Source organism: Oncorhynchus clarkii, chromosome 13 (assembly GCF_045791955.1).
Source record: "Oncorhynchus clarkii lewisi isolate Uvic-CL-2024 chromosome 13, UVic_Ocla_1.0, whole genome shotgun sequence".
Lineage (NCBI taxonomy): Eukaryota > Metazoa > Chordata > Actinopteri > Salmoniformes > Salmonidae > Oncorhynchus > Oncorhynchus clarkii.
Genome location: NC_092159.1, coordinates 36,440,910 through 36,455,707, shown reverse-complemented (window position 1 = coordinate 36,455,707; position 14,798 = coordinate 36,440,910). Strand labels below are relative to the sequence as shown.

General features: G+C 45.4%; 1 protein-coding gene across 3 annotated transcripts; it reads left to right on the top strand.

The window, feature by feature from the left end:
• The first annotated feature begins 5,256 nt into the window (after positions 1-5,256).
• LOC139364600 (nuclear receptor subfamily 1 group D member 1-like) lies at positions 5,257-14,798 on the top strand. 3 transcript variants are annotated; one of them, XM_071101475.1, is made up of 8 exons: positions 5,257-5,695; positions 7,597-7,798; positions 9,255-9,527; positions 9,670-9,903; positions 10,024-10,679; positions 10,801-10,986; positions 11,119-11,329; positions 13,797-14,798. In XM_071101475.1, the coding sequence occupies exons 1-8, from the start codon at positions 5,639-5,641 to the stop codon at positions 13,991-13,993; spliced, it is 2,016 nt and encodes a 671-aa protein (XP_070957576.1). In that variant the 5' UTR covers positions 5,257-5,638; the 3' UTR covers positions 13,994-14,798. The 3 variants fall into 3 exon arrangements, with proteins under 3 accessions (XP_070957576.1, XP_070957577.1, XP_070957578.1); XM_071101476.1 differs by having other exon boundaries at positions 5,262-5,695; positions 7,576-7,798; XM_071101477.1 differs by lacking the exon at positions 7,597-7,798 and having other exon boundaries at positions 5,268-5,695.

Sequence of the window (14,798 nt, the reverse complement as noted above, 5' to 3'; positions counted from 1 at the left end):
CACTGCTTTAGCACACTCTGCCAACCCGGATATCCTAGTCGTGTCTGAATCCTTGCTTAGGAATACCACCAAAAACCTTGGCATTTCGATCCCTAACTATAACATTTTCCGACAAGATAGAACTGCCAAAGGGGGCAGAGTTGCAATCTGCTGCAGAGATAGCCTGCAGAGTTCTGTCTTACTATCCAGGTCTGTGCCCAAAGAATTTGAGCTTCTACTTTTAAAAATCCACCTTTCCAGAAACAAGTCTCTCACCGTTGCCGCTTGCTATAGATCACCTTCTGCCCCCAGCTGTGCCCTGGACACCATATGTGAATTTATTTCCGCCCATCTATCTTCAGAGCTTGTGCTGTTAGGTGACCTAAACTGGGACATGCTTAACACCCCGGCCATCCTACAATCTAAGTTTGCTGCCCTCAAACTCACACAAATTATCAATGAACCTACCAGGTACAACCCCAAATCCGTAAACACGAGCACCCCTCATAGACATCATCCTAACCAACTTGCCCTCCAAACACAACTCTGCTGTTTTCAACCAGGATCTCAGCGATCACTGCCTCATTTCCTGTGTCCATAATGGGTCTGCGGTCAAACGACCACCCATCATCACTGTCAAACGTTCCCTAAAACACTTCAGCGAGCAGGCCTTTCTAATCGACCTGGCCCGGGTATCCTGAAAGGATATTGACCTCATTCCGTCAGTAGAGGATGCCTGGTTATTCTTTAAAAGTGCTTTCCTCACCATCTTAAATAAGCAAGCCCCATTCAAAAAATGTAGTACCAGGAACAGATATAGCCCTTGGTTCACTCCAGACCTGACTGCCCTTGACCAGCACAAAAACATCCTGTGGCATAATGTATTAGCATCGAATAGCCTCCACGATATGCAACTTTTCATGGAAGTTAGGAACCGATATACACAGGCAGTTAGGAAAGCAAAGGCTAGCTTTTTCAAACAGAAATTTGCATCCTGTACCACAAACTCCAAAAAGTTCCGGGACACTGTAAAGTCCATGGAGAATAAGAGCACCTCCTCCCAGCTGCCCACTGCACTGAGGCTAGGAAACACTGTCACCACCGATAAATCCATGATAATTGAGAATTTCAAGAAGCATTTTTCTACAGCTGGCCATGTTTTCCACCTGGCTACCCCTACCCTGGTCAACAGCCCTGCACCCCCCACAGAAACTTGCCCAAGCCTCCCCATTTCTCCTTCACCCAAATCCAGATAGCTGATGTTCTGAAAGAGATGCAAAATCTGGACTCTACAAATCAGCTGGGATAGACAATCTGGGCCCTCTCCTTCTAAAATTATCTGCCAAAATTGTTGCAACTCCTATTACTAGCCTGTTCAACCTCTCTTTCGTATCATCTGAGATCCCCAAAGATTGGAAAGCTGCCGCGGTCATCCCCCTCTTCAAAGGGGGAGACGCTCTAGACCCAAACTGCTACAGACCTATATCTATCCTACCCTGCCTTTCTAAGGTCTTCGAAATCCAAGTTAACAAACAGATCACCGACCATTTTGAATCCCACCGTACCTTCTCCGCTATGCAATCTGGTTTCCGAGCTGGTCATGGGTGCACCTCAGCCACGCTCAAGGTCCTAAACGATATCATAACCGCCGTCGATAAGAGACAATACTGTGCCGTATTCATCAACCTGGCCAAGGCTTTCGACTCTGTCAGTCACCACATTCTTATCGACAGACTCAATAGCCTTGGTTTCTCAAATGACTGTCTCACCTGGTTCACCAACTACTTCTCAGACAGAGTTCAGTGTGTCAAATCGGAGGGCCAGTTGTCCGGACCACTGGCAGTCTATGGGGGTGCCACAGGGTTCAATTCTTGGGCCGACTCTTTTCTCTGTATCCATTAATGATGTCGCTCTTGCTGCTGATGATTCTCTGACCCAACTACGCAGACGACACCATTCTGTATACTTCTGGACCTTCTTTGGACACTGTGTTAACTAACCTCCAGATGAGCTGCAATGCCATACAACTCTCCTTCAGTGGCCTCCAACTGCTCTTAGATGCAAGTAAATCTAAATGCATGCTCTTCAACCGATCGCTGCCCACACCTGCCCGCCCGTCCAGCATCGCTACTCTGGACGGTTCTGATTTAGAATATGTGGACAACAACAAATACCTAGGTGTCTGGTTAGACTGTAAACTCTCCTTCCAGACTCACATTTCCAATCCAAAATTAAATCTAGAATCAGCTTCCTATTTCGCAACAAAGCATCCTTCACTCATGCTGCCAAACATACCCTCGTAAAACTGACTATCAAACCGATCCTTGACTTCGGCGATGTCATTTACAAAATAGCCTCTAACACTCTACTCACCAAATTGGATGCAGTCTATCACAGTGCCGTCCGTTTGGTCACCAAAGCCCCATATACTACCCACCACTGCGACCTGTATGCTCTCGTTGGCTGGCCCTCGCTTCATATTCAATGCCAAACCCACTTGCTCCAGGTCATCTATAACTCTTTGCTAGGTAAAGCCCCGCCTTATCTCAGCTCACTGGTCACCATAGCAGCACCCACCCGTAGTATGCGCTCCAGCAGGTATATTTCACTGGTCACCCCCAAAGCCAATTCCTCCTATGACCGCCTTTCCTTCCAGTTCTATGCTGCCAATGACTGGAACGAACTGCAAAAATCACTGAAGCTGGAGACTCATATCTCCCTCACTAACTTTAAGCACCAGCTGTCAGAGCAGCTCACAGACCACTGCACCTGTACATATCCCATCTGTAAATAGCCCATCCAACTACCTCATCCCCATACTGTTATTTATTTTGCTCTTTTACACCCCAGTATCTCTACTTGCACACTCATCTTCTGCACGTCTATCACTCCAGTGTTTAATTGCTATATTGTAATTATGTCGCCACTATGGCCAATTTATTGCCTTACCTCCCTCATTTGCACACACTGTATATAGACTTTTTTCTATTGTATTATTGACTGGATGTTTGTTTATTCCATGTGTAACTCTGTGTTGTTGTTTGTGTCTCACTGCTTTGCTTTATCTTGGCCAGGTCGCAGTTGTAAATTAGAACTTTTTCTCAACTAGTCTACCTGGTTAAATAAAGGTGATTTTTTTTTTATATAAAAAAAAATTGTAAATAAACATTTGTTCTTAACTGACTTCCCTCGTTAAAGGTTAAATAAATAAAATAAAAAATGGCATGCTGAATGAGGACAGGGCCTTCCCCAAACTGTTGCCACAAAGTTGGAAGCGCAGAATCGTCTAGAATGTAATTGTTTGCTGTAGAGTTAAAATGTCCCTTCACTGGAACTAAGTGAAGCCTAGCCCGAACCATGAACAACAGCCCCAGACCCCTTTTCCTCCTGCATCAAACTTTACAGTTGGCACTATGCACTGGGGCAGGTAGCATTCTCCTGGCATCCACAAAACCCAGATTTGTCCATCAGACTGCCAGATGATGAAGAGTGATGGCCAGAGAACGCGTTTACACTGCTCCGGAGTCCAATGGTGGTCGAGCTTTACACCACTCCAGCCGACGCCTGGCATTGCACATGTGATCTTAGGCTTGTTTGCGGCTGCTCAGCCATGAAAACCCATTTCCTGAAGCTCCTGATAAAAAAGTTACTGTGCTAAAGTTGCTTCCAGAGGCAGTTTGGAACTCGGTAGTGAGTGTTACAACCGAGGAGACACTATTTTTTACGTGCTACGCGCTTCAGCACTCGGCGGTCCCATTCTTTGAGCTTGTGTGGCCTACCTCTTTGCGGCTGAGCCGTTGTTGCTCCTAGACATTTCCACTTCACAATAACAGCACTTACAGTTGACTGGGGCAGCTCTAGCAGTGTAGAAATGATACAAACTGACTTTTTGGAAAGGTGTCATCCTATGAAGGTGCCACGTTGAAAGTCCCTGAGCTCTTCAGTAAGGCCATTCTACTGCCAATGTTTGTCTTTGAAGATTGCATGGCTGTGTGCTAAATTTTAGACGTGTCAGCAACGGGTATGGCTGAAATAGCCGAAACCACTAATTTGAAGGGGTGTCCGCATACGTTTGTATATATAGTGTATTATTGTTAGAAAAACAAGGCCGTTCGCGACCACTATAGTATTTCAAAGAAAGGTAATCGATGGCTGCTATGGGTTCTAAAGAGTTTTAAGGAAGTTATAAAAAAACTCTAAATAACATCTATAATTTCCATTCTCAGACCGTTAATAAAACCTCCCAGAAAAACATTCAAGAAACCAGAGTAAACCGTTCTCATAACCTCCCTGCAACCTAAAAATAAACGTTCCCATAATAGGCTAAATTTTCACTTCAGTTCACAGAATAGTTACTAAACATTCCATTTTACCAGTCTGGAAACGTATGGGTTCGTTGGGATACCACAAACCACGAATGCGAAACCACCAATTTACGTTCCCACAACTTCCAATGATCCAAATGTGCTAGCTGCGTGTAACAGATTAGATTTTCAGGGGTAGTCGCATAATGGGGCTAGGTGATCTTTACATGTACCCACAGCAGCACAATGTGGGAGTGTGAGGACAATGTGCACAGCGTAGAATAGAGCGGGGCGCTGTAAACATTCTGGCAAAAATGGTTCGCTACTTTTGATCCTGCAGAGTTTACTTATTACAAAAACACTGGTAATAAAATGGTAATAAATAAGGTATTATGATACTTATCTGCATTCATTCTGGAGAGTTCTTGGACAGTTTTTTTTGTTGTATTTTATACAATCATCACCCCATTCCCATCGCTTGCAATACTGCCAGAAAAGCTGAATAAAAGCTAATCCTTGTTCTTGATGATATTAAGATGTTTGAAATTGCATGTTCCTCGCTTCACAACAGGTTGCACTAATCTTTTCAATGTATCGAGTGAATGTCTGTGGTCACATCCACATTCCAACCAGACATGAAAAGGGGAGCCCTTTGTGAGCCAGTATATAATGGCACGTCCAATTAAAAACAAATTAGACATAATTTGAATGATGGATGGAACATGTGCCATGGCATTGCGCAATGGCGTTGGGCAATTTGGTGATATTCAAATATTGTCCTATCCCCTAAAGCTAAAATATGATTTTCCCACATTTTTCGTAGGCGTTTTCGTAGGCGGAGTTACCGTTTCCATGTGTGCATTTTTTTTTTTTTAAAGCTAATGTGTTCGGAGAAAAAAGTGTGTCAATGGGGCACGAGGCACTCCCCCGGGGTCACATGGTCCCGTTTTCAGCCCCGTGCGGGCATGCATGCAGTGCGTCCTTGTTCCTTTCCTAGGGATGAGGGAGACTGAGCAAAACCAGGCCGACTTGGAAACTGCGGTTCAGAACAACACGGATAGAGCCTGTGACTGCATAGACGCTTTTCGTATTTTTTTTCACTGGCAGTGCTCACAGAGAAGTGATTCACATTACGCGGGAACTTGCTCGATAGCAGATGCATCCTTTGGTACAGTTTATTAACCCTGGTTCTAAGTATTTTAATGAGTATTCGAACTCAAACAGAGCTTTTATTACAGTTACTTAATGACATCGTTATAACAGAGAATAGAGGACCTGCTTTTTGCCAAGAACCTCGCCAGAAGGGAAATGATCATTTCCTAAACTGTTTTCTATTTGAACCGATATCTATATGAATGTTTTGGAGCTCAGGTTGGCAACAACAGCAATGGACACAAATAACAACAATACAGGTAAATATTCTGGATTATTTTGTTGTGCATGTGTAATGGATACCGTGTTTGGGGTTAAAATGTGTTTTGGCTACCTGGTTTATTGGCAGTCTGTTGAAGCTCTTTACAGTTTGTTGTTTATCAGTCCGCAATGCGTAAATCAATGATGAGTTGTATTGTATTGATGTACACCTGTCGATTAAGTAGAGCCAATGTTGTATGGGATTTACGTGGTTGATGGAATCATCCTTGTGAAGCACTAGATGGGGTAAAGTTCAATAGGTCTCTGTACAGTTCTCCTCATGCCAAACCTCAGTTCCTGATTTACGAGGCTTGAAGTAGGCCTATTCCTCGTATTTTTAATTAACTGATGGCTGTGTGTTGTCATTACTGTAGCCTATATATTTTTTACCCCAACCGCTCGACATAACTGTCATTGTCAAGGACGAATTACTGGCCTCAGTAAAAGTAAAATGAAGAAATGTTGTATCAATAAGTATTTTAAATACTATACATTGTTTGATGGTGTACGTGTGGTAGTTAGAACATCATGGGTTAAGACACAGGGCTCTAAAATAATTCGAGGGGAAGTAGGTCATGTCAGGTGGACGGACATCGCTTTGATGCAGACATCCGCGCATGTTTTTGCCCAATTCACATGGCCCGCCAAGCTAGCCATGTGCGTTTTGTTTTCATTCACTGTTCTCCACCAATCTCCATTGGTATAGAGCGCAAGCTCATTACATAATTGCTCGTCAGAGTCCCATGGGTGACGCAGTCTTGGATGCCATGTGTGCACTGCTATTGGATAGCTTGCGGGTGTAATTCTTGCGATTCGATCCGGACATCATTCAGTCACGTGTTATATTGAAAAGTGGGACACGAACATTTATGTAAGGCATAATGTGTTGTTTCTGACATAATTACACAGGCATAACCAATTACTTGCAGGGTGATTGGGACATTCCCTTTCGTTATCTAAGATGTCCAAAATATTGGGTTTACCTTTATTATATTATTATTAGGGCAAGGCGATAGTATGTCTAATAAAGCATTTAGTGGTTCATTCATTTGAATATAGGTTCAGAGTAAATGCATTTTCAATTCATAAAATGATATTGTACAGCTACAACATAGCAAAGTGAAAACATAGATAGATACCAAGCTTTTCGGTTATATTCAGCAAGTATATTGTAAATTACATGAGAATATCTTGTGGGAATTGGCTGTCTATTGGGTACCATGGATAGCGCTACGCGGGAGGGAACGTGAGGCTGTCCTAGAAACAGTTGGTGTGTTCAATCTGCGTGTATTGCACAGCCAGTCGGGTTGCCAGTCTTTTTATTTTTTTTAGGTTGCCTGTCTCGTTGAGTAACCTGAAGTTGGAAGCGCGCACGTTGAGTAAGGGCGTGACTAGAATGTACTCCAGCCAGCCTGCTCTAGTGCTGCTCCTCGAGCAACACAAGTGTGCAGCCCAGCCTGTTTTCACTCTATGGCTCTCCCATGCATAGCTTTCGATGTATTATTATATTTCTTTCAAATACTTCACTCTGAATGTATGTTTACTCACTAAGACTAATTCAACATTCATAGCTATATCTATTGGTGTGTTTTCTTCATTTCACATTGACTGTACAAGTGTTAGTTTAAATGGCAGGTAATTGATTTTGATACACAAGCAATCTTATTTTCCACTCACTGATTGGTTATTGTGGGTAATACCTTTTTTTTAGAGATAGAAAGACAGGAGGTGGAAGACAGAGGAAAGGGAGTGAAAACAGGAGGTGGAGAGAGAGGGGGAGGAGCCTTAATACTATAGAAACAGGCAGGACAAGGAAGTACACGTGTTGTGGTGACACCTGACACAGTGACCCTATAAGACCTTATGTTCCTTTCCACAGTGAAATATGTTTCTCCTCCAGGGCTGCCTGGCTGGCTGGACTCTGAGATTGGAATGTCTCAAAAAGAACAGAACAGAACAGGACAGACATTCTCTCACTGTTTGTTCAATCAGGAAATTGGAATTCATCCTGTGTCAGGCTCACAGAACAGAAGTATGGAGTTTGGTTTTGTTAAGCACAAAACAACGATCCCATCCTTCAATAGGCCCCACCCAAACATACAGTAAGTAGGTGGGCAGCTTGCCATCAATGCAGGGAAATTAAATCATAAAGACGGTTTTCAAGGGCATCATCAATTGAAAGCCTCAACAACACCAATAAAATGTATTGCAAAGGTATCAAAGACTCCTTAAAACAACACATTATCGACTCACAACAACACGTCATCTCCTCACAACAACACATTATCTCCTAACAACAACACAATACAGTTGATCTGGTATTAGAGCACAGGTTAATTGGAGTCAACAGGAAGTGCAGGAAGTCTTGGGCATATGCTTTGTAGGTTCGGGTTTCGGCAGGGACGCTGTAAGTGGCAAGGGCGGGGCACACCATTTGGCATTTAAAAAGCGATTAGCCATTCCCGGTAGCCTTGTGTGTGGCACCCCCCGGGCGACCGGGCACGAGTTGGTGTGTGGGTGGCCAGCTGTGGCGAAACGTGATCCTTGGACGGAACTTGTGAGAATTAGCCTTCACAGCGGGAGAAACCGAGACAGCTGGATTAGAACAAGCGGGAGGGAGAAAGAGAATGAAAGTGAGAGAGGGAGAAGAGAAACAGAGTATGAGCAAGATAGAGTACAGAGGGGAGGGTGTGGAGAGAGAAGAACAGGGAGTTTCACTGAGAGTGAAAAGGGAGAGTTGGAGAGAAAGGGAAGTAGGGCAAGTGAAAGTTGTCAGGAGAGTTCCAACAAAGAGAGAGAGAGAGAGAGAGAGAGAGAGAGAGAGAGAGCAAGAGTATCTAATTCCACTCGTGTGGGTGGCTATGTCTGACCAATGAGACTGCACAACAGCAATAGCACTGCCTGTGCTATTGGGCTGCATCCAAAAAGAATGCGCTCATTCTCCATGCTGCAATAGCTTCTTCCATAATGTAAATAATGTTCTGTAGGTGATGCTTGCTCACGTGGCACAACCCACGCAGGACAATCTTGCCCTTATGGCTTCCTATAAATGTACTCTGTGGTCAGGGCTTCTGTTTTGGTAAGAGTGGTGACCTCTGAACTAGAAAAATAAACAGAAAGCAGCCATTCCTGCCAACATTTCCTGGAAAGCAATGTTCTTTTCCAGTCACTTGTCTTCTTGGACTCTCTCCAGCCACCCTGTTGCTATGGTTATCCTAACATTGCCACAGTTTCCTTGCATAACTGTCCTGGGTAGCTAAGGGAACATTTGGAATGTACAGAATGATACAAAGTTGCATCCGCCCCCTCGTTTTTTGTCAGTGAACATGAATGGGCGCAATATCAATCCTAACCAGTGGGCGTCCTCTCTCCAACCCTCTTCCTCTTTACCTCCTCTGTTTGAGTTTCCATTAGTCCTCACTGTCAGTTGACTGATGTACAGTGGTTAGAGAGTCAAAGAACGGAGCACCAAATGTGACAAATCAAATTATCTCACTGTTTTTAAACCATGCATCCATTCTAACAAGTGGTCCTCTCGCTTTTTATTTTGTCCACCAGGGGGCGTGATCTCCTACATCGGCTCCAGTGGCTGCTCACCGAATCACACCAGCCCGGTGTCTATGTACAGCGAGAACTCCTTCGGAGCCTCCTTCCCTCCCTCCCCCAATGGTTCCCAGAGCTTCTCCAATGCCTACTCCGGCAGCTCCAGCTCCTCCAATGGTGATGATGGCAACTCCTCTTCCGGCTCCGGAGGGTCCCCAAGGCCTAGGGGTCGTAATGACAACAGCATCTCTCGCTGCTCCACCAGCAAGTCCGTGGCAAGCCTTACCAGTGAGTAGACCACCTTACCAGAACCACAATCCTTTATATGACTCCAGATTGTGCACCCCCATCTGTCACTGCTGGAACTGCAGCTTTGAGTGTTTTTGGAATTTGGACTCATTGTCGGTTCTACTCTTTATGTTTGTAACAGAACTGAATGGGATGGTGCTGCTGTGTAAAGTGTGTGGAGACGTCGCCTCAGGCTTCCACTATGGGGTCCATGCCTGTGAGGGCTGCAAGGGATTCTTCCGACGCAGTATCCAGCAGAACATCCAGTACAAAAAGTGCCTGAAGAACCAGACCTGCACCATCATGAGGATTAACCGCAACCGCTGCCAGCAGTGCCGCTTCAAAAAGTGTCTGTCCGTGGGCATGTCCCGCGACGGTAAGTACAGCTCCACAGGCTAAAACATGACGCATATAGCCACAAAAGGTCTAATAGATCTGTTACACTCTCATCCCTGTTAGGACTGTTGTCTCTACATGTCTCTTTCTCTCTCCCCAGCTGTTCGCTTTGGCAGAATACCTAAGCGTGAGAAGCAGCGCATGCTCGCAGAGATGCAGAGCGCCATGAACAACATGAACAACATGCAAAACGAGTTCCAGCTGGCCAGCCTGACCCACAACTCTCCCCCTTCTCCCACTTCCTCCTCCCCCTGCCCGGGTCTGACTGTGGCACCCCAGCCTCAGGCCCTGCCTTTTGCCCCTTCCCCTTGTCCTCCAGCACAAGCCCCTGCTTCCCTTCTGCCCCCACCAACCACCCAAAGCCTGCCACTGTTGGCCAGCTCTCCACCCCTGTGCCCTAGCCCTGGGGTGGACTGCACCATAAGGGCCATTGCCCGGGCGCACCGTGAGACCTTTGTCTACGCCCATGACAAGCTGGGCGAGTCCACGAGACAGCATAACGGAGAGGTGGACAACTGGGGCTCCAACTATTGCCCTGCTGGCTACCATCAGAACGGCCTCAACACAATCTACCACCACAACAACAATGTGGGCCTCCAGCACCATGGCTTCCAGGCCATGTCTGACAGACATCACCAGAACAATGGCAAGCAGTTCCACAACAGCAACCTGTTCGGGTGCCACCAAGGCATTGAGACCAGCAGCGTTCCCCAGGGGCAGAACTTCCCATGGAAAAACCACAAGGACATTGTGCTGGTGAGTCACTGAACAGAGTAGCAACATTGAAAAGATCTTGACGTTAAAGATTGTTATTAATAATGGCAGGTAGTCATAGCATAAAGGAAAATGCTGATTATGATTCTCCTCGCTCCTCCAGGCATGTCCAATGAACATGTGCCCCCAAGACGAACCCAACAAGACCCCTCAGGAGATCTGGGAGGACTTCTCGCTCAGCTTCACGCCGGCTGTGCGCGAGGTGGTGGAGTTCGCCAAGCATATTCCAGGGTTCAGTGCACTCTCTGAGAACGACCAAGTCACCCTGCTCAAGGCCGGCACCTTTGAGGTAGGCATCCGTGAAATGTGTGCAAACACAGATATGCAAAGACCCTTCACACAGGGATAAGCAAAAATACTCACAGCTTGAGAAGATTCAATGACTCACCACTCACTTACTTTTGCCTTTCTTCTGTTACAGGTCTTGACGGTGCGCTTTGCCTCTCTCTTCAACGTGAAGGAGCAGACTGTCACCTTCATCTCTGGTGCCACCTACAGCCTGGAGGCCCTGAAGGGCATGGGTATGGGAGGCCTGCTAGACACCATGTTTGAATTCAGCGAGAAACTCAACTCCCTGGAGCTCACGGCCGAGGAGCTGGGTCTCTTCACTGCTGTAGTGCTAGTGTCTGCAGGTAAGAACAATGCGAAGCCTTATTACTTTTAACAACCTATCTAAGCAGTCAGCGAAGGTACTGTACTTCTCCTGCCAGTAAATCACCATGACCAGTGTTCCCTCTAAGCTGCACGCAGAAGAAATAACAGCCCGCGCAGAGAATCACGAGATTGAACTTCAACTCAACTTTCTGGAGTTTTCCCCGTTAGTTAACGATATCAACATTTCCATTTACTGGGGGACTCAAACCAAACTTTATTTGTCACATGCGCTGAATGCAACAAGTGTAGACTTTACTGTGAAATGCTTAATTACAAGCCCTTAACCAACAGTGCAGTTCAAGAAGAGTTAAGAAAATACCAAGTAGGCTAAAATAAAAAGTAATCATAAGAAATAACACAATAAGAATAACAATAACGAGGCTATATACAGGGGGCACCAGTACCGAGTCAGTGTGCGTGGGTTTCAGGTTAGTTGAGGTAATTTGTACATGTAGGTGGGGGTGAAGTGGTGAAGTATACATAGATCATAAACAGTGAGGAGCAGCAGTGTACAAAGGGGGGGGGGGGTTCAAAGTAAATTGTCCAGGGGCGATTTTATTAATTGTTCAGCAGTCTTATGGCTTGGGGGTAGAAGCTGTTGAGGAGCCTTTTGGTCCTAGACTTGGCGCTCCGGTACTGCTTGCCGTGCGGTAGCAGAGAAAACAGTCTATAACTTGGGTGACGGGAGTCTCTGACAATTTTATGGGCTTTCTTCTGACACCGCCTATTATATAGGTCCTGGATGGCAGGAAGCTTGGCCCCAGTGATGTACTGGGTTGTTCGCACTACCCTCTGTAGCTCCTTACGGTCAGATACCGAGTAGTTGCCATACCAGGCGGTGATGCAACCGGTCAGGATGCTCTCAATGGTGAAGCTGTAGAACCTTTTGAGGATCTGGGGACACATGCCAAATCGTTTCAGTCTCCTGAGGGGGAAAAGGTTTTGTCGTGCACTCTTCACGACTGTCTTGGTATGTTTGGACCATGATAGTTCGTTGGTGATGTGGACACCAAGGAACTTGAAACTCTTGACCACTCCACTACAGCCCCGTCGATGTTCGGCCGCCTTTTCCTGTAGTCCACGATCAGCTCCTTTGTCTTGCTCACATTGAGGGAGTGGTTGTTGTCCTGGCACCACACTGCCAGTTCTCTGACCTCCTCCCTATAGGCCGTCTCATCGTTGTCGATGATCAGGACTACCACTGTTGTTGTCAGCAAACTTAATAATGGTGTTGGAGTCGTGTTTGGCCACGCAGTTGTGGCTGAACAGGGAATACAGGAGGGGACTAAGTATACACCCCTGAGGGGCCCCAGTGTTAAGGATCAGCATGGCAGACTCTTGCCTACTCTTGCCTACTCTTACCACCTGGGGGTGGCCCGTCAGGAAGTCCAGGATCCAGTAGCACTTTAAATGCAACATACCGAAACAAAACAAAGTATGCAAGATATTTTGTTGTCGGCAGAACGCATCGGAGTAGGATTCTATTGTTTTGACACACACGACTCAGCCCAAACTCTACACAGACCGGTGCGGCATAACCAATCAGAGCTGCAGTAGGCCTATATGCAAATATTGCCATATATGGATCTGTGGCATTCACTTGGAACTGGACTGTGTTTACAGCATGAGCAGTCATGAGTAGATTCACTTGTTTTGAGATCAAAGCAAGAGATGCATGCAGCGACGTGTGTACACTTGTTCATATCCTTTGATAGTTAGTGAGTTATTAGCCCAAGTTATAGATCATTTGTATTCAGCAATGGGGGAGTGATTGCTTCCTACAAGAGCACAAAACGTGAATATTTCTAGACATCTTTGAAAAGGGAGTTAGATAAAGAGCTTTTTTGTGTCTTAAAGGGGCAGTGTTGTATTTTGAGAGAGTCTTAAAGTAAGCTAAATAGCCAATAGGCAGTAAGTAGCATCATTTGTCTGATTCACTGTAATATTTTGTAAAGTGCTTTCATCGAACAACACAACATCAGTCAAGCCCTGCATGTTTTTTCAAAAGTCTAATGGAATGTATGCCTACATTGAACACCACACATTGGCTGCTACTTTCTGCTGAATGATAGAAGAGCTATTTCCATGTTAAAATGTTATGGAATGCATTTTTCCATTGTTTTTGATGGTAGGCCAATCTGGTAGGCCTACATTATGATCAAATAGCCACAGTAGCCTACTTGACCACTGTCTGAAACTGTTATTTAAAGTGGGTACAGCCTCAGCGTTCACAGTAAATACTCGCTGGAAGTTGCACAGAATTTCCACAATGTTCAAGTTTGCACTCAGCAGACCTGAAATTTGCTTAGTGCCGGAAAAAATGATGGGAAACATTGACGATGACACTTGAAACTTAAAATCACTCACTATTATGGCATAGTAATGGTCTGTACTAAAGTGTAAAGTAGTCTAACGGGGCTCTCTTTCTTCTCTGTCCTCTTTCAGATCGCTCAGGCATCGAGAACATTAACTCAGTGGAGCTGCTTCAGGAGTCTCTGATCAGAGCGCTGCGTGTCCTGGTCAGCAAGAGCAACCCCTGTGACGTCTCTCGCTTCACCAAGCTGCTGCTCAAGATGCCCGACCTGCGCACACTCAACAACATGCACTCAGAGAAGCTGCTGTCCTTCCGCATCGACGTATAAGACCGTCACCACTGATGACAAGAAAACCTGTCTGGACTCGTCGCTCATCTCCACCTCACAGACAGTGGTGGTTGGTCGGCTAAGGGGTGGGGCAAGTTGGGGGAGGTGACGCGATCTGATTCCGCCTGCTCGCTTGCCCCCTTCAGGGACACCCGCCTCCGAGTTGACTGATGTGCGCTTCAGCCAATAACATGGCCAAGAGACAGTGACTGACAACTGATAGGGGTAAGGCCAATAGACCCGTGGAGAGGAGGGAAACTAAGCTCTCTACATAAATGATTTTGGGTGGAGGTTGGGGTGGTCGCAGCTCAAAACTGCCCAGAACAAGTGCCCCCTCTACACCAGCTGGTCTGAGGGGGCCAGAGACCACTTGTCGGTTGAGGTGAACCAAAAGCAGCATGGGACTTTTCTACCCCACATGTCCAGCTAGGCCTGGTTCCTTCCAAGAGGCTGCTAGATACATATTAAAACCATTTGCTCTCTGTTTTATCATGACTGTAAATAATTAGTCAAATTTATGCATTGTTGTATACTTTATTCATACTGCAAACTGAGTTTGTACAAATTTGTAAATATCTAGCTACAAACATCAATAGGCCTACTTGAAATGTTAGAAAAATGTGTATAATATATATTTTTTTGTTAAGATGAAATGCTTTAAGGTGCAAAGTTGTAAATGTGTGGGTAGAAATGTATAAAATTCAATTTGAGTGTATGCATATGAAAAACAATATCCAGACTTGTATTTCAAAAATGTTTTATGTAATGAAGGAATTATATATATAAAAAAAAATACTTACTTGAA

What these genes read in the sequence shown, in the direction of transcription:
- LOC139364600 (XM_071101475.1), top strand. Translation starts at nt 5,639, where the DNA reads ATGTTTTGGAGCTCAGGTTGGCAACAACAGCAATGGACACAAATAACA. An exon ending in AGGCCCCACCCAAACATACA is followed by an intron (nt 7,799 to 9,254) that starts GTAAGTAGGTGG and finishes TTTGTCCACCAG; the next exon opens with GGGGCGTGATCTCCTACATC. An exon ending in GTCCGTGGCAAGCCTTACCA is followed by an intron (nt 9,528 to 9,669) that starts GTGAGTAGACCA and finishes TGTTTGTAACAG; the next exon opens with AACTGAATGGGATGGTGCTG.